This window comes from Sminthopsis crassicaudata, chromosome 3 (assembly GCF_048593235.1).
Source record: "Sminthopsis crassicaudata isolate SCR6 chromosome 3, ASM4859323v1, whole genome shotgun sequence".
Classification (NCBI taxonomy): Eukaryota; Metazoa; Chordata; class Mammalia; order Dasyuromorphia; family Dasyuridae; genus Sminthopsis; species Sminthopsis crassicaudata.
This window is the reverse complement of record NC_133619.1, coordinates 349,063,543-349,091,250: the sequence shown is the minus strand read 5'-3', so window position 1 is coordinate 349,091,250 and position 27,708 is coordinate 349,063,543. Positions and strand designations below refer to the sequence as shown.

The following is a 27,708-nucleotide window of genomic DNA, read 5'->3' as shown; positions in this document are numbered from 1 at the left end:
GGACGCAAAGTAGGAAACTGGGAATAAATATAAATAAATACCATGAATCCTATAATAATACCATTAAAAGTATGAAAGTCCAGAATGTGCTAAAGCTGAATGTGATTTATGTTGATGACAGAATAAATTATTTATTTAATTTATATTGGTAGCAAAAGAAAGAAGAGTAGTGAAGCACTCCACATGGTGGATGAGGTGATGAAAATGTACTACATGACATGGATGAACTATTTAATGCTTATTGTATTTCTTATCTCTTCTAAGAAGAATAATCTTCGAAACTGGAAGTGGAAAGAAAATTGTTAGGGAATATAACCTGAAGAAAAGAGAACACGCTGAGAGACTCTACCAATTCTTAATGAATTAACAAACCAAAATGAATGATACTCTAGGATACTGAAAGAACCAGCAGATGTTATTTCTGAGACATTGTTGATGGCTTCCAAAAGATTATGGAAAATAGAAAAAGTGCCAAAGGACTGAAGACAGCCAAATGTTGCCCCAGTTTTCCAAATAGGGAAGTGGGTGAGGTCTGCAAATCTCAAGTCAATGAGCTTCACTTCTATTTCTGACAAAACTTGAGAACAGATTATCAAAGGAAATGTGTGTAAGCATTTAGAAAAAGAAGCAGTGATGATTAAAAAAAACATGGCTCCACAAAGAGCAAATCACAACAGAATTCACATTCTGTAAGCAAAATAGGTAGATTCAGGATGGTTGGGGAAGGCTTTAAGTGTGATGTAGAATAAGATAATCAGATTTTAGAAAGCATTCAATAGACTTTCCCACAATATTCCTGTGGATAAATTGTAAAGTAGTGGTCTAGATGGTACAGGTGAGTAATTGCAGGACTGGTTGAATACAGGACCCCAAAAGTAGTCCCTAATGGGTTGATGACTTCTTAGCTTCTAGCAGAAAGTCCTGAGGAAATATCCTTAGTATTATAGAATATAATATTTATATAAATGACTTGGATAAAGTCATTGAAAATATACTAATAAAATTTGCAGATATTACCAGCTAAGATAGATATAGTCAATTCACTGGATGACAAAGTCCAAATACAAAAAGATCTGACAAGGTAAAGCAATATGCCAAATTGACTAAGATTAAATTTAGTATGGACAAAAGTAAATTCTGCACTTGGATCAAAAAATCAACTTCATGAATTCAGAAAGGAGCAAACTTGGCTATATTCCTGGTTCCTTTGAAGATATGGGGGTTTAGTAGGCTGCAAACTCAATATTTTCAACAATGTAACATAGCAGTCCATTCGCCTTCCTCCTGCAAAATAACCACAAAACTAATATTGTCTTAGATTGTGCAAAAAAGGGCATAGTATCCCAAATAAGAGAAGTACAGTTGTGCAATACTCTGCCTTGATCAGATCATAACTAAAGTATCGTCCAGTTTGGATGCCACATTTTTGGGAGTGTGTGTGTGTGTGTGTGTGTGTGTGTGTGTGTGTGTATATGTATGGTGTGTATTCACATAATACCAAACTTCAAATATTTAAAATGCCTCAACATGAAAGAGGGATTAGAAGTGATTAGCTTGAGTAACTATAAGTGAATAATGTGAAAAAAGAGGGTTGGACCTATGAGCTCTAAGGTCTTTTTAATTTATTAATAAATTTCTTTTCAATCTTATGATCTTAAGTAAGGAAAAACCTAGTAATTGAAGCGATACTCAAAAATGAAATGGGATATCTCTAAAAGTGATGATTTATCCCTTCCTGAGGGTCTTTAGGTGAAGATAGGATAATTACTTAAAAGTGATACTGGAGAGATCATTATTAATAATGTATGATTGATATAGATGGTTTCTGAATTATTTTAAAATTTGAGACCATGATTCTATGCAAAATGAAGAGAGCTGATAAAAGTTTTTTAGGATTCTGAGAAAGGAGAGATTATGTTATTCTAGAATAGAGAGGGGAGATTTCCTGGAGAAGGTAGGATTTAGGGTAGGGTTTGGAGAAAGGACAACACTGAAAGGAGGAGGTTAAGTCTGGTACTAAATGTATCAAGATAAGACTTGGTTCAAATCAAATGTTCCTTAGAAAACTGGCTTTAAAAGATAAATGTGAAATGCAGATAGGGACATTTAGACCATTAAAAAGTTAGTATTCTATGACAAATCATTTCCTTGCTTTGCAAAATAATTCACCCCAGACAGAGCTATTTAATGATTTCCTATACTGCATTATTTTATTTAAAAATGTATTGCCTTATACTTGTACAGTACTATATATTATTCAAAATAATTTGATGCTTACCCCCATTTTATCAAAGAGGAAACAGAATTAGAAAAGTAAATGTTCATTTAACCTCTGCCTAAACCTCTCTAGTGATGAAAATCTCATTGTCTCATGATTTGTTTTCCATACTACTTCTGAAAGATCTAAACTACTGAGTTGATGTCATAATTCCTGGAAAACAGGTGCACATAATTAGTGGCTAGAGAAGGTCTACAACACATTACTTCCTGATGTCTTGCTGATTTCCTTCTCCCTTCCCAAATTTTATTTGCATAAATCTTTAGAAATTATTATGCATGAGAAGGGTCCAACCACATTATTCTTGTTGCCAATAGTGACAGTATGATTCCATGGGAACAGGGCCCATGTGACAGCACAGAAGTGGAGCAGATCACCTGAGGGCACCCTAGTGAGAGAATTCCAATGGAAGGGCTTTGTTGTGTCTTTCTAATCTGTCATCAATCCTCTTCCTAAGGGAATGGGAGAACCTCCATTTCCAGGTTACATTTAGGGCTGTGGGTGCTGCTTCCAAATTTCATTTTTTCCCATTCTCCAATAAGAGTAGAGGAGAAAAATAAGGCTGCAGGTGTGCAACAAATCCCTTACATCAAGGATGGTCAGACTAGAAATTGAATTGAGAGGTGGATTGACAACATGGTTTAGTACGAAGTATTCTGCTTTTTGAGTCTGAGAAACAGGAGTCATGGCCCACACCTATCACTTACTATTTGAATCACATTGTGCAAGTTACTTCAACTCTCTCTGTATTAGGAATGAGAAACCATGGGGAAATCAAACTGAGGTTTCAGAAGACAGGGCGTTCAGAAAGATATTTGCAATTATCTGCCTGGATGATCAGTGAAAAAAAGCAATGGTTCTGAAGTCAACCCAATGATTGGGATTCAAAACCCATATTTGGTATTTCTCTTAACTTCTTTCCCATACCCTTTCATCCTGTGTAGAAAAAAAAAAGTGTTGGAGCTCTAGCTCTAGATTTATGATCTAAGGAGACGTTTAAAATTTTTAAAATATTCATTAAATATTTGTTGAATTGAGTTTGGTGAATTCTGAATGAAGGAAGATTAGTCAGGCAAAAAGAAAGGTGATCTCTCTCTGTGTGTCTTGTCTTTTTCTCTTTTTCTCTCTTTAGAGCTGGCCAAAGATTGTGTGTCTTTGAGTCCTAGTACTAATTCTTGTAAAGTAATTCAAAAATTTGAGGATGGTAACAACCATTACTATCAGATATGAGATGGTTTAATGCCACGGTTCTGAGGCCCCGGTAGTCTTTTCACAGGAAATGAGAATGTTTGAGAGAAGCAACAAAGGAGAGCTCATAGCATAATCAGTTAGTAAGCATAATCAGGAGTTTCCTAAAAACTGCCAGATTTCTCTTCAAAAAGATTATACAAAATTACAATTCAATCACTGAATGTCCTTATCTGCTCCTCTACTCCCTCCCCTGGCACTTATTTTTTATTGCTTTTAATAATTCTTTCAGATTTCTCAGGTGTGAGAAGGCATCTCAAAGTTATTTTAATTTATACCTCTATTAATCATATTGAACATATTTTCAAGTTGATATTAACAATCTGTATTTCCCATATTGAAAGCTCTCTCATGCCATTTGACTTATCTATGGTGGAATGGGTATCAACTGTGACTTTTAACAAGTCCTTCCTTCTGTATTTTAAAAGTCAAGTTTTTATCCATCATAATTGGCCATTCTGCTATTTTCCTTTAATTTCATGGTACAGAATTTAAATTAAAAATTTCCTGTATCAGTACATTTATCCTATCTGCAATAATGTCTTCAATTTGAGAATATTATAGATTATCTATTGTTCACATACATAATATACATGCTAATCCCACTCTACACTAAAATCCTTCTATATTGCATTATCATGACTTATCAAGACATGGAGAAGAAACTGGGTTCTCAAAGGTCATGTCAGTAGAATGCAAGCTCAGACAGGTTCTGCCAGCTTGAAAAAGTTCAGGTATGAACTTGTTGATGGACAGCATGTCCGTCATTAGAGGACAAGCCTGGATAAATTCAGAGAGCGTTACCACTGGAAAGCTGGCTACCAGGCAATGCCATATTTTTTCATCCTGTTAATTCATAAAACATTTTGATAAGGTGTGTATAAATTGTGTTCTGCATGCCAGAGGGAATGACTTGTACTAAGTTTAAAATATAACATATTGCTTATTATACTGTTATCTATTAACAGATGGTAAAATATATAGTATATGATAACATCTAGCTCTAGGGACTGATAATAAATAGAATAAGGACAACAAAATTCTATTGAAATTCACAAAAATCAAAAACTGTAATGGAGAGGAGAAGGAGAATAGGAATGTGGCTCCTATATGTTCCAGATGATTTGTCTAGACAGTTAATTCCCTAAATCACTGATGAGAGTCTGAGACTATGTTGTCCTGCTCTTACTTCAAGGCTCTTTCAATTAGAACAGATGACTTTCAAACAGAACCACCTCTTACACCACAATTACAACTGAAGCCAATGTAGAAGGCTGTTAACTCCCAAGCAGATGTAGGCAAAAGTGTTGAGCTATTGGAAAGGGGGAAGACTATAACTTGATAGTTAAAAATAGTTCTATTCAGAGCAGGCAACTCAGATCCTTGGAGTCCTATATGACTTATACTAGCTAACAGATACCTTGCTCTTTGAACAGTTCTCCATTTTCCAGCACATAGATTTTTGTTTTCCTTTTATTTTAATTTTCTACAAATTGTTTCCATAACCAGTATTTGTTATGGCTGAAGGAAGGAAAATCCCTAGTCTTCGCTAAAGGTTGTTCACACACATATTTTCATAAGCAGAAGTGCTTATGAGTAATAAATAATACTGTGATGGTAACGTAGTGCTGTCAGCAGAGGCGGGTAAAGAGAAGAGGAGGAAGGAGAGAAAGAGAAGCATTTCTAGTTATTGGAATGTTTTCTCCAACAATTTAAGAAAGTTTACAAACTTGTTATTAATTTCATCAACCTCTAAGAAGAGTAAGCAGCCAAAATGAAAGCTTAGTTCAAAGAGGAAGTTCAGGGAGATCAAGGTTAAGAGGCTAACAGAATCTCCCAGTGAAAATCAGTGAAAAGATCAAGAAATCATGTACTAGTCCTATACTTTTCATTCAGTCTTCCTGAAATATTCCCCTTAGCAAAACTTCTAATTATGCTTAGGACAAACAAGATATCACAGAATCTGTGATGATATCAGAAATTCGGTAGGAAACCATATGTTGTAACTTCCCTTTTCAAAAACCTACAATGGTTTTCCATTGACTATCAGATTGTGTCCAAACCCCTACCTGAATTTCAATGGATATTCAATTTAATACAAGTTTACCTTCCATTGAACTTTATATGAATTTTTTAAATTATATTTTAACATTCATTAAAAAAATTGCTGAGTTCCTAATTCCCTTCCTTTAATCTTTCCCTCATTCATTGAAAAATAGCTAAGACCTATACTCAAATGTCCTCAGTTTTATGTGCATTCTTTATTCTAAATAGGCCAACTTTTCATTATCTTCCACATAGGTAGTATTCATACCAACCACCAAACTCTTGTCAATACTTTTATTTCCACAAGGAATGCTTCTATTCTCTAACTATGTAAATCCCACCCTTTTAGGGCCTACTCTAATCCATCAACCTTAATAGAAAGTTAATCCTTCAGATACTATAGCCATATTTACCCAATGTCCAGGGGAAAAAAGTTATCACTAAATCCTTGGCACTGTCATATGGTTCAACATCAGAAATGTATATAATTTTATAAGAAATGACTTAAAGAAAAAGCATACTCATCTGTTCTGCCACTGCATCTTTTATGGGACATTTCCAGATGAAACCTCTCATATATTTTATCTCTCCCATTAAGATGCAACTTTCTTGAGGACAGGAATTGTTTTACTTTTCTATTAGTATCTTTAGTGCTTAGTGTGGTGTTTTGCAAATATGCACACAATAAAAAAAAATTGAAGGATAAGAACCTATGAAGTGTGGGACTATAGGAAATCAAAGAAAAAAGATAAAATTGGTTAGAATGATCAAAGAAGGCTTCCGAGAACCTGGAACTTCAACTGATGCCAGTAACATCAATGCCAAAATTCTTCTTGAACTTCAACTGGATCTTAGATAAGATTGATTGGATAGAATAAACAGGGAATTTCAAGTAGATAAAAAAATATATATAAGGAAAACTCTGTAGTTGGGACATGAATATTCAGTGTAGAAGGGACAATAAAGAAATTAACCTGGCTAAAGTTAAGGGTTGAGTGGTGCAATTATAATTAAGCTTGACCTCACAGAAGAGTTAAGAAAATGTCCTATCCTCCCTTTACTAAAGGTGGGAGATTCAGTATGTTGCATTTATTGTCAGATGAAGTAAATAGGTTGTGTTTCACTGAACTATGTTTATTTTTTAATTTTTGTTAAAAGGGAAAACTTGTTGAATTGGAAAGGCAGATGTATTATACTTGGAAATGAATAAAATAAAAACAAAAGGCATCAATTTTTAAAAATAAAGTTTGTGTTGGGGATAATAGAAAATAACTTTAGAGAGCTAAGTCAAGATAAGGTTGCAGAGAGCAAGTGCCATACAGAAAATTTTTAATTAGATGCAATAGGGAGCCAAAGGAAAGCTATAGATGGAGAATTTAATTTTTTAAGAGATTTGCCACTGGTACATTCAATTAATGTAAATAAGCTCTAACATTCAGGCTTAAGATAGAATATTGATGTTCATTAATACATATTCTTATGCCCTTTTTCTTCTTAAAAAAACCCCTTAAAATTGCTAATGATGAATGGACAACACCCTTTTCTCAGGACCAGCAAGTTTATTAGTTGTTCTAGTGTCCAGTTCAGAGTCCTCAGGCTACGAGAGTCCTCAGGCTAATATGACAGGAATTGAATTGAAGCTTACAAGTCAATCAACAGAGTAATAAAAAAAATTACTCTAGTCACAGGCATTTTTAAGATATTTCCGGTGACCAGAATTCTTCACTCTCCTCTAAGTGACCTCCTTATGGAACAATCCACCTGCAAGTCCTTTGCCAAAGGCAGAAAAAAGCTCTAGTAATAAACTAAGGATTACTTTGTACTGTGGAACAATTCTCTCCACAGGCCAAAATCTAGGCCCATAGAGTTCTGTGTTCATACCAGATGCCAGTGACATCAATGCCAAAATTCTTCTTGAAATCTTCCTCAAATACTCAACAGAATTCATAGTCTGAATCCTATTGTCCAGAAATAATATAATGCCCCAAATGTTTCACATGCTTTATACAACTCTCTAAAGACAGTGAACTCCTTGAGGGCAGGGACCATCTCTTTGCTTCTTTCCTTCTTAGGGATAGAAACATAATATATATTCAACTTTTTTAGGTAGGGGGCTTCTAGACTTCCCCTGAGCTTACTCTTCTGACAATGGATTTCTAATTAACACTCTAAACAAAAGACTAGCCTCAGTTAGCAGAATCCAGAAGGTTCATGAAAATTTTGATTTTTGGCTTGCCACTGGACTTTGATAACTGAGAAATAATGAGGCTGATCACTTAAATCCAATTTATTTGCTAGTCAAGAAATCGGTTATGATGTCACTGGTCCTCTTCAAAAATGAAGGACAACAACATATATACTTCAACAAAATATACTCCAACCCATGACAGCAAAGATTCTGTTCACTGAATATTGGAGCTTAGAATCAAGTCTCATTAGAAAAACTCTAGAGCAGTGGTGTCAAACTCAAATAGAAATCAGGGCCATAAGGAACCAGAAATTGAATGGATGCCCATTAGTTGGGGAATGGCTGAATAAGTTATGGTATATAAATGTAATGGAATATTATTGTTTTATAAGAAATGATGAAAAGACTGATTTCAGAAAAACCTGGAAAAGCTTACATGAACTGATGCTGCTGAAGTGTGCATAACCAGGAGACTACTGTACACAATAACAAGAAGATTATGTGATGATAAATTGTGATGGACTTGGCTCTTTTCAACAATGAGGTGATTCAAGGCAATCCCAATAGACTTGGGATGGAAAGTACCATCCATATCCAGAGAGAAAACTATGGAAACTGAAAAAGGATCAAAACATAGTATTTTCATCTTTTTGTTGTTTCTTTTTCATGTTTTTCCCACATTAAATAAATATAAATTACATAAGGACTCCAGCAGGCTGCATACTAACTTAAAAAAAACAACCACACAATAACAGTATTTATGTTACCTACTTTGTAAATTATTTCCCTATTACATTTTAATCTTTGTTCAGGGTAGGGACCTGACCTGTAGGGAACCCAGGAATACTGGGTTTAGTATGTTTGACACCTCTAGTGTGGAGTAGGACTTCTCAAACTTAGGGAACTCTCTATATCCCAGAGATTTGTACATTATCCCAAAATAGGCCTACAAATCAAAAATTTAGAGGTAATAAATCATAGTTCACAACCCCCACATTCGGTTATGAGATCTGTATGAGGTCTGAAACCACAGTTTAAGGAACTGGAATTTAGAGTATCCCCAATGAAAGCTATGACTATGACTAAGAACCTTTGTATTTACAACTAATGAACTCAAGTTATTTAGAATCCAGGTCCACCTATGATATGGAAAAGCCACATATTCTCTGTCTTCATTTCTTCATTAATGAAATGGCAGAAATATCAGAGAACTTAGGGTACAGAACTGGACTTTGAACCTCATAATTTCCAAGGCTATTGTTCTTTCCAAATCTACCACAGGGCACTGATAGTGAGCATTTTTCATTTGCTGGTGACAGCACTCCCAAAGACAGAATTGTGCTAACATGTTGACAGACAACTATGGTACAATGAAGTTCAGATGGATGATAGTTTCTAGAGCCCAGATTGCCTGCACCCAATTTTTTGCTCAGGTATCAGCAGATTCTTAAATATTAGGGGAAACAATATTGCTTTCTTTTTGCTTATTGGTCCTGACCCTACCTATAGTGATATTCCTTGATACAAGAAGTTAAGTTTAAAATGGGAACCCCTACATAATAGGGGAGACTCCTTGATGTCAAATAAGGGGCATCTATAGAACCTTCTCTGAAAAGGAAACTGATGAAATACAGGCTGTGTCCCAAAGAACTGATCTGTAATAATGTTGGAAAACACATCCAGAGTTTAAAAGCAGGTAAGAGTCACAGGAATAGGCAGACCTTGAGATTTAAGGATAGGAAAGGGTATAAGAGTGGGAGGGATATTGATATAAAGTGCATGAAGATGATATAGGAAAAAGGGCAGGAGGAATCCAGTGAGTACTTTGTTTTGGGATTCAACCACTAAGGGAAATCTCCACCAAAGAAGGCAGGATGACATTTCAATGGAAAATGCCGAGACTTGACATTAAAAATGCAAGGAGTATCTCTGAGCCAAGGAGAGTTCAAGCAGCCCTCTGCTGGGTTTTCCTGGCTTCCTCTGGGAGACCAACAGGCTCCTGCCCTGACAGTAAGCCACAGAGGCAAAAGAAATAGTCTCAGCCTGCAGCATGAGCCATTTTTTGTTTCCCTTTGGAGGCTTTAAAACAATCTAGCAGCTTAAAAATAACAACCAACTACATCAACCACCAGAATCATCAAAACACTGTCTAGTATCGATTTACTAAAGCTCCTACATTGGCTAGCCTTATCCTGTTTTAGTAATGTTTCACACATATTCCCTAGCCCAATCCCTGGGTTTAAAGACTGACCTAGATATTATTATGGACTGGGGATGGGAGGGGTGGAGAGAATCTTTCTCAGGGTTTCTTAACTTGGTTGGTGTCAGTAAACTTAAATAAAAATTTAAAAAAAAAATAATTCCTTCAGGAAAATTGCAGTGATCACGATGAGGTTTTAGAGTTGGAGAATCTGTGTTCCAATCTCTGTTCCATTCCTCATTCTTTCTGTGGCAATAAGCACATCTCCCTGTTCTTCTAGTCTTTACAGCTTCTGTGTAAAATGAAACTGACCCTGATGATCTCTATGATTTCTTCTCAATTTGAATCCTTTATTCTACAGAAGACCTTGCAATCCCAGTTTTCCAGTAATACTCTACCAAATAAACTCTCCGAGCAAATAGCTGTGTTAAGCCAAGAGCCTGACTCTGTGTTCACCCTTACCCCACCCTCTGAACTCCTACATTTTTCTGTAGACAGTCTGGGATTTCCCTGGAGCCCAGAGAGTGAACTCAATTCTCCCACAACTGCTTTGTCCTCATCTCAAGGCACAAAGATCTATGGGCCTTGGGTTCACAGAGAAGGGTCTAAAAGCTTTAGGGGAAGTTGAGGCCTAATGCTGCTAATGTGATATGGGTCAGTATTGCCGGCCATTCAGGGCTATGGTGTTCTTGTCTGTGTAGAAAGGCCAAGGCTGTTCTATAAACCCCGAGATACTAATGTGAAAATGATATATGATTGAATAACTAGGACATTTTATGAAAAATATTCAGGCAGCCTGGCACACTGTATGGAATCCTCGGTGATTTACTAGTGATTGACCTTGGGCAAGTAACTTAACTTCTCTTTACCTCAATTTCCTCACCTGTAAAATGAGGGGGTTGATCTCAATGGCTTCCAAAACTCTTCAAGCTCTAAATCTATGATCTTATTTTTTTTAAAAAAAGTGTGTGTGGGGGGGAATGATACATGGTAGATTCGTTCATTCCATCCTCTCCAATAGGAAGAAGGAATGGAATTTATTTATTTGAAGACATAAAAAACTAATCAATGTAAATTATTATTGTTATTCATTTCTTATTTAAGTGACTTTTCAAATGTATTTTATCATCTCAATTCTTCTCTGAAAAAGAAAAGATTAATAGAGGGTAAAAGGTGGGGGGCAGGAACTGGATTGTTTAAGTAATTGAAGGGCTATCATCTTGAAGGAGGATTAGACTTGGTCAGTTTGGTCCCAGAGAGCAGAATAGGAGCAATGGGATTAAAGCTACAGAGAATCTTCCCACTTGTCATTCTTAATAGCTGCTGTGTGACCATGGGCCATAACTCAAGCTTTCTGAGCTTCAGATTTTCTCATCTATAAAATAAAAATGATATGCCTATAACATAAATCCCCCAATGTCATTATAAGGATTAAGTGAGATTATGCATGTAGATTATGTATGTATTATGTATGTAATCTGTAGTTTCTGACATCAATAGGAAAAGCTTCCTACTATGGGGGCTCTCCAGAAGAAGAATGGACTACCTTAGGAGATAGCCACTTGTCAGAAAAGCTATAGAAGGAACAAGGATAACTAGATGGACTCTTAGAATACTTTCTGGATGTTAAAATTCTGTAGCACCTACATGCAAGCTAGGCAGCTAAGGATCAGCACCAGGCCTGGAATCTGGAAGACCTGAATTCAAATCTGGCCGTGGACACAATATGTGCATGATCCTGGACAAGTCACATACCCTGTCTGCTTCAGTTTTCTCAACTGTAAAATCCATTATATATAAAATTAATAGCACCCTCCCTACCAGAGTTGTTTTAAGGATCAAATAAGATAATATTTAAAAAGCAATTAGCACATAATAGGCACTATATAAATGCTTGTTCTCCTGGCTTCCTGCAGTTGGAGATACTAAGGTACCTTGTTGAAGTTATATCTGAATGCCACAGTGCTATCAATCTGTCACAGATTCAGAGAATAACAGAGCTGGAAAGAAGCAGTCTCCTCATTTTACAAGTGAGTAAACTGAAGCCTGGAGAAGATTAAACTCCGGGTTTCACACTGGCCAGAGGTCAAAAATCTCAGGCTCAAGTAAAAGGTTGCTCCTGGGTACTTCCCACAACCTCTAAATGAGTGAGTTTCCTATCTATAAGATATTCAATATATGAAATGGAGACTAAGTTATTTTATATTGCCTATACCACAGGGTTGCTGTAAAGAAAGTATTTTGCAATCTCTAAAACATACAAACATAAGAGTGATTATTATGATGATGATTATGTGATTTCCTCCAAAGTTTACACATCTACTGAGCTGGAATCTCCATCTGGTCTGACTCCTATCTAGTATTCTTCCTAGTACAATCGTGACTTATTCACACTTGTTGATTGACTGACTGCAGAAAATCAAATATAAAGTCACCAACTTAGCACTTAATTCTATATAGGGGAAATGGATTACATAAAAAGCCAATATCAGGATCAATTCCTTGAACAATCCTTGCAAATATTTCTTCTTATTCTTGCTTCCCAAGGATCCTGGAATCCAAACAAGAAAGCCTTTTTCTACTGGCAAAAAAATTGTGGCATGTACAGATAGGTACCAGCCAGGGGGCAACTGGAGTAGTTCTAGACTCCAGTTCTAGAATTCCTTTACTAGGGCCAGAAGCTAAAATCTGGCCTCTGGAAAGTGAATATGAATGAAAACCATTACGTCTGGGGATCACCTCTAAACTGTTTGTTCTTAGGAGAGGTTAAAATGTGTCTCATACTCAAGCATTAAATAAGAATAATCCACCAAGTGGCCAGTTTCTATGTCACAGTGCTACACCCCAACAGCAGACTTGCACCCGTGCAGCTAAGGGAATCCCAGCGCCGTGGGTAGCTGGTATGTATGTACGTACATTTATACCCATACCGAGAGTTTGGAAAACCCTTACTTTTACTCATTGGTTCAAAATCTGGGAATTCATTCAAACACAGTTGCAATCTGATAAGGGATGCAACTGACCAAATTCTAATCTCGCCTTAAAAACATACACATGCTTCCTCGTCTTCCCAAACTGTTTCACCAGATATCCCACCTAATTTGGCTGACCCGGCCACGAAGGTCAATGGAATAAAGAGAAAGAAAGAAAAGGAAAGGGGGGTGGGGAGAAGGTAAGGAAAATGGAAGAGGAAGGAGAGATGAAGAAGGGAAAAGAGGGGACGAAGAAAGGAAAAGAGGGGATGAAGTAGGGGAAAGGCAAAGGAATAAGGAGGAATGGGAAGGAGAAATGAAAAGAGGAAGGGGATGAAGATGACGGGAAGAAAGGATGGGGAAGCAGAGAGAAGGTAGAGGAAGGCGAAGGTAGAACCAGCGACAGCAGGGAAGGAAGAGGGGATGCTTACCAGTGGCTGAGTGCAGACTCTCCAGGCTCCAGTACCGGGACAGGACTCCTCGCATCCCCCCGCCGCCCCCGCCCCGGCCGCCGCACACCACCCCGCTGCTGTCGGAATCGGAGCCCGGGGACAGCCCGGCGCTGCTGCCGCCGCTGCTGCTACTAGTGCAGATCTCGCCGCTGGTCTGCCCGCTGGACTCGCTGGGACATTGCTGGGTCCTCATGCAGGCGGGTCGGAGCTCGAGCCACAGGCTCTGCGGTGGCGGCGGCGGCGGAGGTGGCGGCGGTAGCAGAGTCGCGGGACAGGAGCCGGGACTGCACGAGGAGGCGCCGGAGCAGGGGCCGGCACTGCCGTCGGAGAGCCGAGTGGACTGCGGAGCCCCGTCCCCGTCCCCACCGCCGCCCGTCGGCTGCACGATGCAAGCTGACATCATGGGGCTCCGCTAAGGAGGTTCCCTCGGCCGGTATCTGAGCGCCTAACCTTCCTCTGGCTTCGGCTGCAGCAGCAGAAGCAGCAACAGCAGCTCGGGGCTGGAGAGGGAGCGCGGAGGAGGGTCCGGAGGGGAAGCAAAGTTGGCTCCCACCGGTGGAAACCGAGGCACGTCTCAGGTCTGCATTCCCGCTCCAATGGCTGGGCGAGGTGCCCAAACCTGGCGCCGGGCTATGGGCGAGAAGAGAGAGGGAGGGAAGGCGCTGCGGGGGCAGGTATTCCTTTGCTGCTTTTCCAAAGTGCTAGGACCGGAGAGACCTTCTTCTCCCGGAGCCCTTGGAGAGGGCAGGCAGCAGAGATGGAGGTTGCCAGAGCTGACAGGGCTTTGAGATCTGGACGCTGCTCAGCAGCTGGGGTGCCCCCTTCTCCCGCCCCTAAGCCTCGTTTCCTGCAAGGCAAGTGCAAAGCCACCCAGGCAGAAGAGCCAGGATTGGAAGTGTCTGGGGAAGTGGTTAATTTCCATAGTGCATGGCGTTCGCAAAATAATATTAAGGATGATATCGACAACAGTGATGATGATGGCGTCGGCAAAATGCAGACATACTGCACTAAGAATCCCCCCGCCCAAGTCTAACCTGTAACTGCGGAGCTGCGGGCATCCCGGCCAGACACCCCGAGGCCGGCAACCCTGAGAGAAGCTGCCCTGACGCGAAGCTGCAGGCAGAGCTTCGCTTTTCTAGTAACTTCCAGAAGTCACTTAAGAGAGAAAACGATTACACTGAGGGAGCAATTGAGGGGGCTGCAGAAAAGGGCTTCGCTGCCAGCGGAAGCCTGAGAAGAAAATGCTAAAGGTTGTTTTCCGCAGCAGCCCTAGCGATAAAGCCGGTGCTCGCCATAGTCTCCGCTCGGAGCCATGCTCCCTCTGCGCTCCAAGCTCTCCGGGGTCACGGTGGCCCACGGAGACCCCACGTCGGGGCTATTAGTGCCTCAGAAGTTGCTAGTAACCAAGGATCTGCTGCGGTAGAGAGCCTGTGCGCATTAGTCAGGCGTCTCAGAGCTGAAAGCAATATCGCCGCAGCCCTACACCCGGCTCTGCCCGGCGCCCACGCCAGGCAGTGATTTAGAACCTAAATCTGGCAACACTGACCATAGGCTATGGAGCGTTTCTTCGTTCCAGACTGTCAGTCAAGCAAGCAGCAACATTCCCTTGAGGGCGCAGTATTTGCAAACCCCTAGATAAGGCTGGAGAGAAGGAGGGTGGAGGGAGTGAGACGCCCCCCTGCCTCCCCCGAGAGGAAGGAAGGCCCTGTGGGGGAGGCCGAATACATAAACACACCAAATGACCAAAGAGAATTCTTGGTACTACCCACTGGCAAGCACTGAGGAACAGCAAAGACTGAGTGCTACTAGGCAACTGGCAATCACCATACACAGCCGTCTTGTAGTTATTTATAATCCTTCCGTCTCCTCTCCCCAACTAGACTAGTAAGCTCCTAGAGGGCAGGGGCCGAGGTTCGAACATTAGTAACTCCGCAGCACTCCTGACCTTAAGGAGACATTCAAACATTTGTAGGATGCAAGGAATAAAAATAATGAGATAAAAAATTGTCAAGGAAAAGGGGGAAAAAAAAAGTTGAAAGACAGCAGAGCTTTGATGAAAGCTTTAGAAATAGAATAAAGTGACCTGGATACTGTTAAGAGTCATGTGAGGTAGTGGGAAACATTGTAGCACTGAGCCGGAAGTCAGGAAACCAGAAGGAGACACAGGATTAGAGCTGGTAGGGGCTCTTTATTATTAAAAATTACTGAATGGATTAAAAATCTGTCATTATTTGGACAGATGAGGAAACTGAGGCCCAGAGAGGTTAATTGACTTTCCCCTCCTGACAAAATTTAATGGCAGAACCAAAAGTGTAACCTAGATCTCCTTATCCCCAGTTGACTGTTTTTACCATTATGCCACATTATTAAAATCTTTACTCTGCCATTAATGGAATATTGTGTGTCAGACAAGTTTTGTACTAAAATGTTTTTTAAAAAGGCGTTAGTTTGTGACAAATCCACTCATCCCTTTCTTGTCTCACTCACTCACCCACTCACTATCCCAAGTGTTCTTTAAGCTTCTCCAATGGATGCATAAAGCAATTGAACATGGGATAGTGTGGGCTAGGAAGAGACAATATAACACAGGATTCAAAATTCTTCCATGGCACTGGATGTCAATTCCATCTTAATAATATTAATAAAAGTTGGCATTCGTGTAGCAATTTAAGGCTTGCAAAGCCCTTGACATAAATTATGATTTGAACCTTTACAACACTGGAAAGAGCTTTTATTATTATCCTCACTTTACGGAGGAGGAAACAGACTTAGGGAGAATAAGGGAGTTAACTCTAAGGTTCACACTGTTACTAGCTGGTAGGTAAATTACTAACTCTTCGGAGCACAAGTCCATCACCTGCTCCGATACATTAGCGAGATCATCAGTGGGTGATTATTGAATGGACCCTAATCAGATTAAATGCAATTGAGAAATATTTAATAAAATGCAGTAGAACATAGATAATGCTAATATGTGACTTTCTAAGTCTATCTATATCCATAGAAATTTGATGAAATATTGGCCCGCTTCTATTTCTATGTAACTTAGTGTACAGCACACTGTTTCTAGAAATGTCCTTACATCATTTGATATTTATTATGATTAGTTAAAGTTTCTGATGACTGTTGCAGAGACAAGAAGTGTACATATAGTAGGTATAACACCAATAATATTGTAGGCAATATGAACATCTCAGCGAGTTCCTGAAGCTTCCAGATAGAAGTATCCAATCATAGAGCATAGATAGATTATGTTAATTCAGATTTACTATAAAGGAATCATTCTGGGAGGAGGGGGAGGCTAAGTTTAAGAATTCCAAATTATAGAGTTTTTAATTAAGTTTTTCACTTTGAAGTATTCACAGTAACTGTGATTAACTCTTTATTGAGTAGTTCCAAAAATCATTCGTGCTAGATCTGATTTAATAAACAGAATATTTATTGTTAATTAGTAGATTGCTTGTCTACAAGCTGATAATATTAAAGCACTAAAAACAATTTATATTAAATAACTTGAACATCTCTTGCTGCTGACCACTATTATTCATAGACCCATTCTTCATCGATAGCACAAAGGGAAATGATCTCAGCTTTGTTTAAATTATTTACAATTTCCAAATTAAAGAGGTTAAATAAGTTATATATGCACACATTTATTTGTTCTGGGCCTAGGATTAGTGCATCTCCCTTTATGGAAACTCCCTCTGCCAATGTAGGTGAAAAGCTTCTGGGGACCTGAGATTGATGACTTAGTCATGCTCTTATAGCTAGTTTTTGGCAGAGGCAAAAAAAAAAAAAAAAAAAAAAAAAGAGGTCTTTATAATACCAAGCCCACTCTATCTTTCTAGTCTTTATAATACCAAGCCCACTCTATCTTTCTACCTTGATATGCTGCCTTTTAACTACTATATTTCCCTCTCATCTTCTAGAGGGAAGTTACTTACCAACTAACTTTCCCATATAAACATATACATACACACACATATATTTCTAAAGAGAGAGGCTTGGAGAAGGATGGCCCAGATAAAACTCTAAAAGTTCCGTTCAGGCAGAAAATTAAATCATAATGTAGCTAATGTCCTTTTTCCTGCAGCTCCTGGTTCATCCCTTTTCTGGAGTTTATAACTCTGCCTAGGCCAACTGTCCAGTTATGGGGAGGTTACATAAGGGACTATTAAGGGAATGTCTGACATCTGGATACACCTTCCCAAAACCAGTCCAGACAGGAGATAGCTAGGGTCAACCCTGAGGATTAAAGAGTTTCTTAGAAAAGCAGAAAAATCACTCTGAACTCCTAGAGTACTTAAAAGAGTGTGAACCAGTCTTGTCTAGGACCCTATATTATCTTTTACTATAAACTAGTTCTGTGTATGCTAGTTTTTCTCCTCATCTGGATCCTAAGCTTTCCAAAGACATAAACATTCTCATCCTATTGGCACTCTGTATAACCTTTAACATGGTCTCATCTCTGATATTCTCTTCTCTCTAGATTTTCGTGACATTGCCCTTTCTTGCTTAACCTTTGTGGATCTTCATCCAGGTGCACTAACTGGAGCCAGATTTCATTTGATGATCTCACCAGCTCCCATGGATTTAATTATCATCTATATGCTAATGTTTTCCAAATCTATTAAAGGATCCCAGGTATAAGGATCAGTCTTTTCCCACCTCAACCCCAAATTCCTAGGACACATTCAAGTGGCTTCAAAAAAAAAGAGCAAAGAAATTAGTACTTTATCTCTTTCTGAGCTGACCTCAAACCTCAGGACATATTAATTAATTGTGAAATCAGCAGGCTTGCCCCATCTCTTACCTTTTTTTTTGGTGACCAATTCGCCATCTGCTCTCTTCTCTAGTTCTATCCTTCGTCCATTTGTAAACATACAAAAATCCAGTGTCCTCTACATTGTACCACCCTCACAGCTGTTACAAGCATTTGGGACTTAGTTCTGATATCCTCTTCTATTCCCATTCTCTAGAACTTTGTGATTTCCTCCTCCTATCAAAATCAGTTTGTCAGGTTTCTCAATAAGCTGATTTATGTGAATGTATTCAATTACCTTTGATTTAAACTATGTATTTTACATGTACACTTTTTTTTGCATGTTGCCTTCCTAATAGAATGTGAGTTCTGTGGGGAAAGAGATTGCCTTTTTGCCCTTTTTGGTATCTCAAATGTTTAACACAGTGTCTAGCATATAGTAAGCATTTAATAAATGATTGTAAGTTTAATGACTAATGAAAGCTAAATTTTACCATTTTTAAATAATCCATCTTTTTTTGGCAAATTTGCCTTAATCCAAAGGAGGAATTCTAACAGTGTAACTTCTGGTACTTTGAAGGCTCTTTTGGTGTGTGTGTGTGTGTGTGTGTGTGTGTGTACACACACACATATTTATAAAGAGAGAGGCATTTATTAAGCACTTACTATGTTCCAGACACTGTTCAAGACTGCATACAAATACAGAGCATGAGATTATTGATATTCCAAAAGAGTTTCATAATCATGGGAAGACAAGAAGTATATGTATGAGTATATATAGAATAAACATAAAAGGAATACAGATTAATACAAAGAAGTTAAATAGCAATTAAGGAGAGAAGGTATTAGTAGTTTGAGAGAATTGAAAAAGTTTCTTGTAGAAACTTCTTATAGAAGGTGATGTTTGAACTATGACTTGAAGGAAGAGAAGGATTTTATGGGGGAGAGATAGGCATGGTACAATCCCAGAATTGAGAATAATCTAGGAAAGGCTTAGAGAAAAGAGATGGAAGGATATGTGTGTGAAGAATAGAAGGCAAGCCAGTTTGGTTACATCACAAAGTCAAAAGGGGAAATTATATCAAGAAAGGCTAGAAAGTTATGTTGGGATCAGATTGTGAAAGGCTTTAAAAGTCAAACAGAGGAGTTTACCTTTTGTGGCAATAGAGAACCAGAGAAATTGACTGAGTAGGGGAATAGGAAGGTCAGATTTGCAATTAAGGAAAAATCATTTTGGCAGCAATAGCAGTAAATAGAATGAACTGGAATGAGGAGAAACTTTAGACAAGAAGACTAATGAGGAGTTAATTGCAATAATCTGAGCAAGAAGTGATGAAGACTGGAACTAATTCGATAGCCCCCAGGGATCAAAAAAAAGGAGATCAGATGCAAGAGTATCATAAAGGGAAAGGGCCAGTATTAGCCCTGATTGTATAAGAAGGATAAGAACGAAGAGGAGTGAATGACTGAAAGTATGATGGGGCCCTCAACAGAAATAGAGTAGTTTGGAAAAGTTGAAGGGCTGACTAGAAAGTTAATGAGTTCAGTTTTGAGTACATGTTCAGCTTAAGACGTCTTTAGGGCATCCAAGCAACAATTACTGGTAGAGAAAGAGGAGAAAGAAGCTTTGCATAGTCCTCCACTTAAATCCAATGCACTTACATATCTTGGCATCCCCTGACTGATGATTTTAAAAGATATAGAAAGCTGCATCAACTTCATGTAGAATGTATTTGAATCATATTTTTAAATGAAGGTCAATCTATTTTGTTAAAGAAGGCAAAGGAAGTATATTTTGGAAAAATTTGGGGATTTTGTGCTAATTCTTATTGTAACTCTAGTACTAGGGAAATGTTGTTTTTTGTCCTTTTTGAAGAGGATCATGACATCAGGGAGGTGATGCCATTACATGCAAGTGAATTGGATTGGAGTAAGGGAGGGCTGTGCAGGGTCACCTTCCTCACTTTCCCCTCTAGAGCCATTTGGAGCCAAGTAAAGATCGGGATAATAGGAGATGGCCCTGGATCCTTAAATAAATACTTGTTGGGGGAGTTCTGAAGTCCTAAGTTGTGCTGCCATGTTAGAAGTGAAATAGTATCTCAGAACCAGAAGTGGCTGGAATTTCCTTAATTAGTAGAGACATACCACTCAGGCCTAGCTCATTAAAAATAGCCTTGAAAGAGTTTATTTCTTGATTCTCTAGATATATATGACTGAGAAACTAAAGATAATTTATTGCTTTACCAAATATTTATAAGATTTCTTTAAGCAGAAAGCTATCTCATGGAATATGATAGAATATTTTTCACATGCAATTATTTGGGAATCACGTAAAATGAAACAACACAAACTTGCCACCTCTTCTAAATAAAATTTAAATTAAATTAAATTTAAATTAAATAAAATTTTCTAAATAAAAATATTTAAAGACAAGTAGTATGTTCCCCTTCAGTCTTTTCTCTGTGTATCTGACAATGGTATCACACTACTGTCTTGGATCTCTCTCCTCTCTGTTTTTGTGACATAACTATCTCTTGGTTCTTTTCCTGTCTGGCCACTCCTACATTTCTTTTGCTTGCTGATTCTACATGTCATACTTTCTAACTACAAGTGTTCCCTAAGGATCTCTCATGGGTCCTCTTCTCTTCTCTCTTTGCCTGCCCTCTCTAGATAACCTCATGGCTTTGACTGTCATTTCTATACTGATGACCCACATCTCTCTACTAAGCAGCAATCCTTTACTTATTGTTGATTCTTTGTTTTTAAGAGCACTATGACATTGTTTCATTCTTCTGTCCATATTCCTATGCTTGGCAAAATACTTGGCGCATAGTTCATTTTTCAATAAATGCTTATTGATTGATATTTGACCATGACTTAGCTTCTATTGATTATTCAGAATCTTTACTATAAATATTTATTATACCATACTGCACAGAGTGATAGCCTAAGGTGGGTATTGAAGTATGAAGGATCTATTTGCCCCAAAACTAAATGATATCATTTTGGGATTTTTTTTATCGTTTTTTCCCTCCTCCTTTGCCAGCTAATATGTATTCTCTTTCCCTCCCATTCTAATATCTGCTATTAGCAAATTCTATTTCTCTAGTTTGCTGCTTATCACATGCGAGTTCAAGAATCAAATATTTAAATCCTTTAGATGGCAGTTACAGTAAATAGAATACCGGACCTGGAGTCAAGAAAATCTGAGTTCAAAACCAGACTCAGATGCTTAATCACCTTGGGCAAGTCACTTGATTTCTGTCTACCTCAGTTTTCTCATTTATAAAATGAGTATATTAATGCCACCTATATCCTATAGCACAAAATGAGATATTTGTGAATCTTGCTATGTCCTATTTACATGCCAGATATGTTATTAATTGTATGTGTAGTAAGAATATGTAATTTTGAGTGAGGGCATACACAACTTTGAACAACAACTTTGGACATTTATTTTAAATGACCAGACATTTTATTTTCCCTCTTTATTTTCATCTGTGTTCCAGTTATTAAAACTAACAGATGCATGACCTATAGGTAAATGTTGTATTTCTGTGGTTAGCAACTAGTTTAAAAGAGTTGAAGAGGAAAAGAAATAAATCTAATAAGAAGGAAAAGGAAAGCTGTCTTTTCTTCCCAACTTACCAAAGAATACCAATGGACCTTTAAGGTTTTCTTCTTTTGCTCAAACATGCAAAAAAAAATCCTTATTTGCGTTATAATTTTGAAATAACAAGTCTGAGTATTAAATTTAAATGAGGCAAAAGGAAGGCATATTACTAGAATATTCTAAATCCTAGCACATAAGATTCTAAATCTTATTTTGAATAGTCTTTTCTTCCATTTTTAACTATTCAGTTATTCTTCTATGTATTTATTTGAGTTAATAAAGTGCTCCTATTAGAAAATATTCTTTTATCTTAAATACTCCTAAAAGTTCTCAAAAATCCTTCATTGACTATTGTCAAGTATCAGTTTAAGAGCCCAGGTATATCTGGAAAAACAGAATAAGGTCAAGTGGACAAGGCAGCATAAAATATGGCTCTTTTATTGTTGGGGAAAAAATACTAAAAAAATCTCCAAATTTGAGCACAAGCAACATACAAGCCAGAATTGTATATATGTTAAATAATATTCAAAAGGACTCACACTGGTCATATGTAAGATGCTTCAGTTTATAAGGCATGTCATTCACAAGAAAAAACTTGGCTAATGTCAACCTTTTCCTGAGAGTTGGCCTAGGGAAGTAACAGCTGATTTTGGGGAAGATTGCAAGATAAGGGAGAAGAAAAAGAGGTGGACTTAGAGATGGCATTTATAAAGTTTAATAAGTGAGGGACCCTGCTTTAAGGAAAGATTGATTCCTGTGACAATTATGACTCGGTGAATAAACATAGCTATCAAGTACTGTCTCTCTTGAAGCCAGTGCCCCGACAAGCAAAGAATCACACAACAAGTCCATATAGTATGTTGAGTGGGGGAAGGGAGAAGAGGGAGATGGGATTTAGTCTGAGAGGAGGTCTCTGTTCTCTAAGGAAGGGGGCTTTTGTTATTGCCTGACTGTGGCATTTCACTCCCATTGTTCCTGGGCAAGGAAAGAATGCTGAGATTGATCCAGAGGTCAAGTTGGTAAATTTGAGCAATGTGACCTCAGCCCCCCCAACAGTTGGTACTAGGGGTAGAGCTGGGAATATCATCCATCTCACATTACTCAAGGGTCCTTCCTAAAACGGCATGGGAATGAATGGGGGGTGAGAGGGGAAAGGGATAACTCAACTGTTTTTCAGTTGTAGAAGGCCAAACGGGGATGGCAGCTGTAGAGAGAGAAAGGCACACCAAATTGCATGGTGTGGAAGCCAGGCAACCCTTACTCTTCTTCCAGCACTATCCCATCCTCTCAAAAAAGCCAATCTTGCAGAAGCTGGCTTAGAAAGACAAGAGCCTGATCATAGTTTCTATAATCTTTGAATTCATCACTTTTTGGTCAATCTATGATAAATTTCCTCCAATAAATCCTCTGCACCAGATGAAACTGAGATACAGGTTCCCAAATAATTTGTCAACTGACCTTAGCTGCTAAGTATTTTATAGATTTCCTGGCTATTTGCCTCTGTAAAAAGGACTCAGAAAATACTCCCCTTTCTGCTTTCCTAATGGAAATGTTGTGGGTGGGTACACATTTTATGTCTTCCTTCTGGTAGAAAACTTAAAAGGTCCAGTTTGCCATCCTTAGCGTATAATCCTTCCTGAATATTCTTAGTTTCTTATAAATCCGAACTGAAATTTACTTCCTTCTGAGCAAACTAGATCAAGTGAAAACCAAAAGCAAACCTGCTGTGACTACACAACTAAGAAGTCAGTGTTTTCCAAATGGAAGAATTCTCAATTTCATCCTTCAGGATGTAAAATAGAAAAGAAGAAATTCTATAAAATAATTGTGTTCTTTTCCATACCAGTTGAATCTCAATTATATCACACTCTAAAGGTCTTACTCTTCTATTTGGCTAAGCCAGAAATATCTGTTATTAAAGAGAACTTAAAATAAAATTTCCATTGTACAATCCTGCCTGAAAAACCTCTTTGGTTATACAGAGTATTCTTTTGTGATAGTATTTGTTATAATGGTATTTGATATTAATCTTCTTTCTTGATAAAGAGTCAGGAGCATAAATAGATTATCATCACAGCCCTCTGTCAAACAAACCAACACAACAAACACAACACAGGTCCCAACAAAAAATAGATGGATCAGCCTTCCCAACTAAAAGTAAATAGGTATCTCCAAAGTGAAAGGAAATTGAGCACTTACCAGAGAATGGTATGCGTTCTCTCCAACACTTGTGATCCAAACAGGTTGGAGCACTCTGGGAGAATGGTTGTATCTTCAGAGCAAGAATGTCTAAAGGCACAGGGGAAGTGAGGGACATCTTCATTCGAGCCTGAAGATGGAGAGAAGAAAGAAATAACTGAAAGTGAAGTAGGATTTACTTTCTTGTTGTCAATTTCCCTTTTGCCTCCTCCCTTCTTAATTCAAATTTTGTCCACCTCAGGTAGAATGGCCATTGATATGATAAAATGTGAAAGATGTGGGAGAGGGCTCTCTGACAAAACAAACAAAAACAAAATCACTACCCACAGCCTGTCATTGTACGTCATATTTTATCCTTAATAGTGTTTTCTTAGAGTTAAGCATTTTTCTTATTAGACTATCTTTTATTATTTTTTTAAATGCATATACTCTTTGGAGATCCCATTTTAAGTCTGTTCCTTCCTGAACAAAGCAATTCAGGCAGCATGAGGATCTGGAGTGTCTGGGGATGAGTTTGAAGAAACAAGAATAGGCCTCTCCCAATCCTCTCCTTCCAAAAAACTTTGGTACCTTCATTTTTTTTTTTGGTCCAGTCCTGCTGGTTGCATTGGCAGAATTCTCTCCTTCTGAAGGGAGTCTAGAATCCTCATAGGTTTCATAGAGCCCCAATTTTACTGGAAGGACATGACTGTGCTAATTTTTTTGGTTTACTTGTTTCTTAAGAATATATAGGTAGCTTGGTAGAATGAAGAGAATGCTGGCCTTGAAGTCATAAAGTTCTGGCTGGTTGATATTCATCCAGGAGTTCTCAAACTATGGCCCTCGGGCCAGATGTGGCCCGCTGGGTTATGGCAAATGGGCTGAGGGGCGGAGACAGACTGAGGTTTTGTTTTTACTATAGTCTGGCCCTCCAACAGTCTGAGGGACAGTGAACTGACCCCCTATTTTAAAAGTTTGAGGACCACTGATTCTAGCCTCTGACATACTGATTGGGTGACCCTGAGCAAGATAGTGTTTTTTAGGTATCCCTAAAACTTAAGAATTGCAGAGAAGGTACATTCTCTAAGTGAACAAATTTAATTTAACTCTCTAAACCAATGAAATCACAGCTCCAGTCCCTTATCCTTTCTCATAAAGATGTATTTCTTTTGGAGCAGCCTTACATTGCTGAAACAAAAATTAAAAATAACAAAACCTCATCAAGACATCGTAAAGTCAGATTCTTATTTTGTAAATTACTATGTCTGGGGATTTTAAAAAATCATAAGCTATTACCTATTAAATTGCTACATGTGTGGCTTTGAATAATTTATAGCAAGAGAGTGTGAAAGAAAATCAGTATCCAGTCTCACATAGTGAGGTAGCAGCATCTCTCTCCTAACTTTGGCCTTCCTCCTCTCTCCTACCCCTATCCCTAATTCTTGCCTCAGTTCATTATACTGCAGTATAGAAATATAACTCAATGGAGCCAGTTCAATATTTAGCTCTATTACATAGTGCATCTTGTGGGAAACTCAGTATGGAAATTCTTCTATCAGTACAAATTAGGAACTCATTTGGTAATTATTTAAGGGAATTATTTAAGGCAATTACTTAACTTGAGAGGTCAAGTGCCTTCTTGTATGGTCACTCTTGAATCCAAGTCTTCCTGTCTCTTAGTCGTTTGAACCCAAGTTATATAATTGACTTAAAGCTTAAAGGAATTTTAGAGGCCATCTAACCCAATCCCCTCATTTCACAGATGGGGAAACCGAAGCCCACTTAGGTCCAGAGAGCTAGTAAGTCTCTAAGATATGATTGAAACACCAATCTTCCTGACCTCAATATGATTCTGTTAGACTCTTCCTATCCATTAGAACATACTGCTTCTCAAATATATCTTTATAATTATGTTAAATATAATTTGCTGTTCCATCAGAATATCAGTGTTTGAATTCTCAACAGTAGTTTTTCATTCCTAAAGATCATAGTAATCTCCTGACTTTTAAAATAATAATGAACCATAAAATGGGAATAATAAACTTTGTATAATGTCCCATAAAGCTAGTTCTGAGGAAGTGCACAGTATATAAATGTAAGCAATTATTCATATTTAAATTAGAGTGATGAAAATAAATTTTATATTATAGAAGATATAATCCATCATCTCTTAATCAGCTATAATATCTCAATATGAATTGTTTTATGAGATTACTTTCCCAAAGGGTTAACTATAAACTGGGCTTTAAAAGACATAGGGAATATACTCCAAGCTACCTAGGTCATGGTGGAAGCCTCCGTATTTAGGAGCTCTGAACATCCAGAGAGCAGAACATATCTAAGGGGAAAGGGAGTGAGAGACCTGGGAAGGTACTGAGGATAAATATGGTCTTCCTAAATAAGGATAGATGTTGGTCTTGTTGGCACAAATGTCACGCCCATTCTTAACTGAGAACCTTAAAATGTTTCCTGATGTGGGAAATGAAACCAGAAGATGAAATGTCAGTTTGATATATAAATGTCTTTTTAATTCACATAGATTCTGGAAAAGAAATGAAATTATTTCTCTGTTTATTCACCAACACTAAGGTTGAAATATCACCCTGGAAAGGAAAATGAAAGAAACAAAGAAAGAAGGAAAGAAAAAGAGAAAAAAAGAAAGGAAGAAAGGAAGGAAGGAAGAAAGGAAGAAAAAAGAGAGAAAGAAAGAGAACAAGAAAGAGAAAAGGAAGAAAAAGAAAGGGAAATGAAAAAGGAAAAAAGAAAGAAAGAAAGAAAAAGAAAAAAAACATTGTTAGGGTAAAGGAGTTCAGAGCAGACAAAGATGGAAAAGAGATGGTCCGAGCTGTGACAAGGACAGGACATACTGTTTCTCACAGGTAAGAAATCTATCCCAAGTTCTGACTTTAATTTAGGTTCTTTTCTTTCAGGGTTAAGTTGCTTGACTCTAAAACTGTAGCATTTTAGGGCTGAAAGGAGATTTTGAGGTAGTCAAATCATATGATTATAGGATTTTAGAGTTGGAAGGGTGCATAGTTAAATGGCTTCATTTTGCATATGAGAAAACTGAGACCCAGAGATGAGAAATGCCTTTTAAGATCACACAGCAAATTAATAAGGCATCTGGGTGGTGCAATAAATAGGTAATCAAGAAAGATTTGTTATTAGGAAGACCTAAGTTTCAATCTGATCTCAGACACTTAATGATTTTTTGAACCTGGACAAGTCACTTAATCACCCTATGCTTCAGTTTCTATATTTGTAAAATGGGGATAATAATAGTACCCATATCAAAGGATGGCTTCAAGGATCAAAATATGCTTCAGCTTTGCAAACCTTAAAGTGCTTTATAAATATTATGTGTATGGTTGTGGTTATGATAGAACCAAGATCTAAACTCAGATTTCCTGATTCCTAGGTGAGTGTGCTTTCCATGACAGCAGGATACTTTCCTGATTTTATTCATCTTGAGCTGCTGGGCATTAAAGGGTCAGGACACAAATATTACCATAGGAATATATGTGCATGAAGATATGTACCTTGCATATCTTTCTCCAGTTTCCCAAAGCTTTTGCAGACATGGAAGGCCAGGTCTTCCTTTAATCAATCTCAAACAAGTATTTAAGTGTATATTCCATGCCTGGTGCTTTTTTAAATGCTACGGGAGATATATGACCAGGGAAAGATTTAGTGACAGCTTTTTCATCTTGTTGGAGAGATAAGACATAAACACAGGAAAATAAAATACCAATCCAAGGCAGTTTATGACAA

At 37.9% G+C, this 27,708-nt stretch overlaps 1 protein-coding gene across 4 annotated transcripts in view; it reads right to left on the bottom strand.

Moving 5' to 3' along the window:
• Nucleotides 1-27,708, bottom strand: part of ARHGEF4 (Rho guanine nucleotide exchange factor 4) — a 503,177-nt gene that overhangs the window by 181,413 nt on the left and 294,056 nt on the right. For 3 of the 4 annotated variants that reach the window (XM_074301690.1, XM_074301691.1, XM_074301692.1), the window contains one exon: nt 23,959-24,088. In XM_074301690.1, the coding sequence (XP_074157791.1) occupies nt 23,959-24,088 (130 nt within the window). Of the gene's footprint in view, nt 1-13,363; nt 15,045-23,958; nt 24,089-27,708 lie in introns of those variants that run through there. The other variant, XM_074301693.1, reaches the window with a different exon arrangement.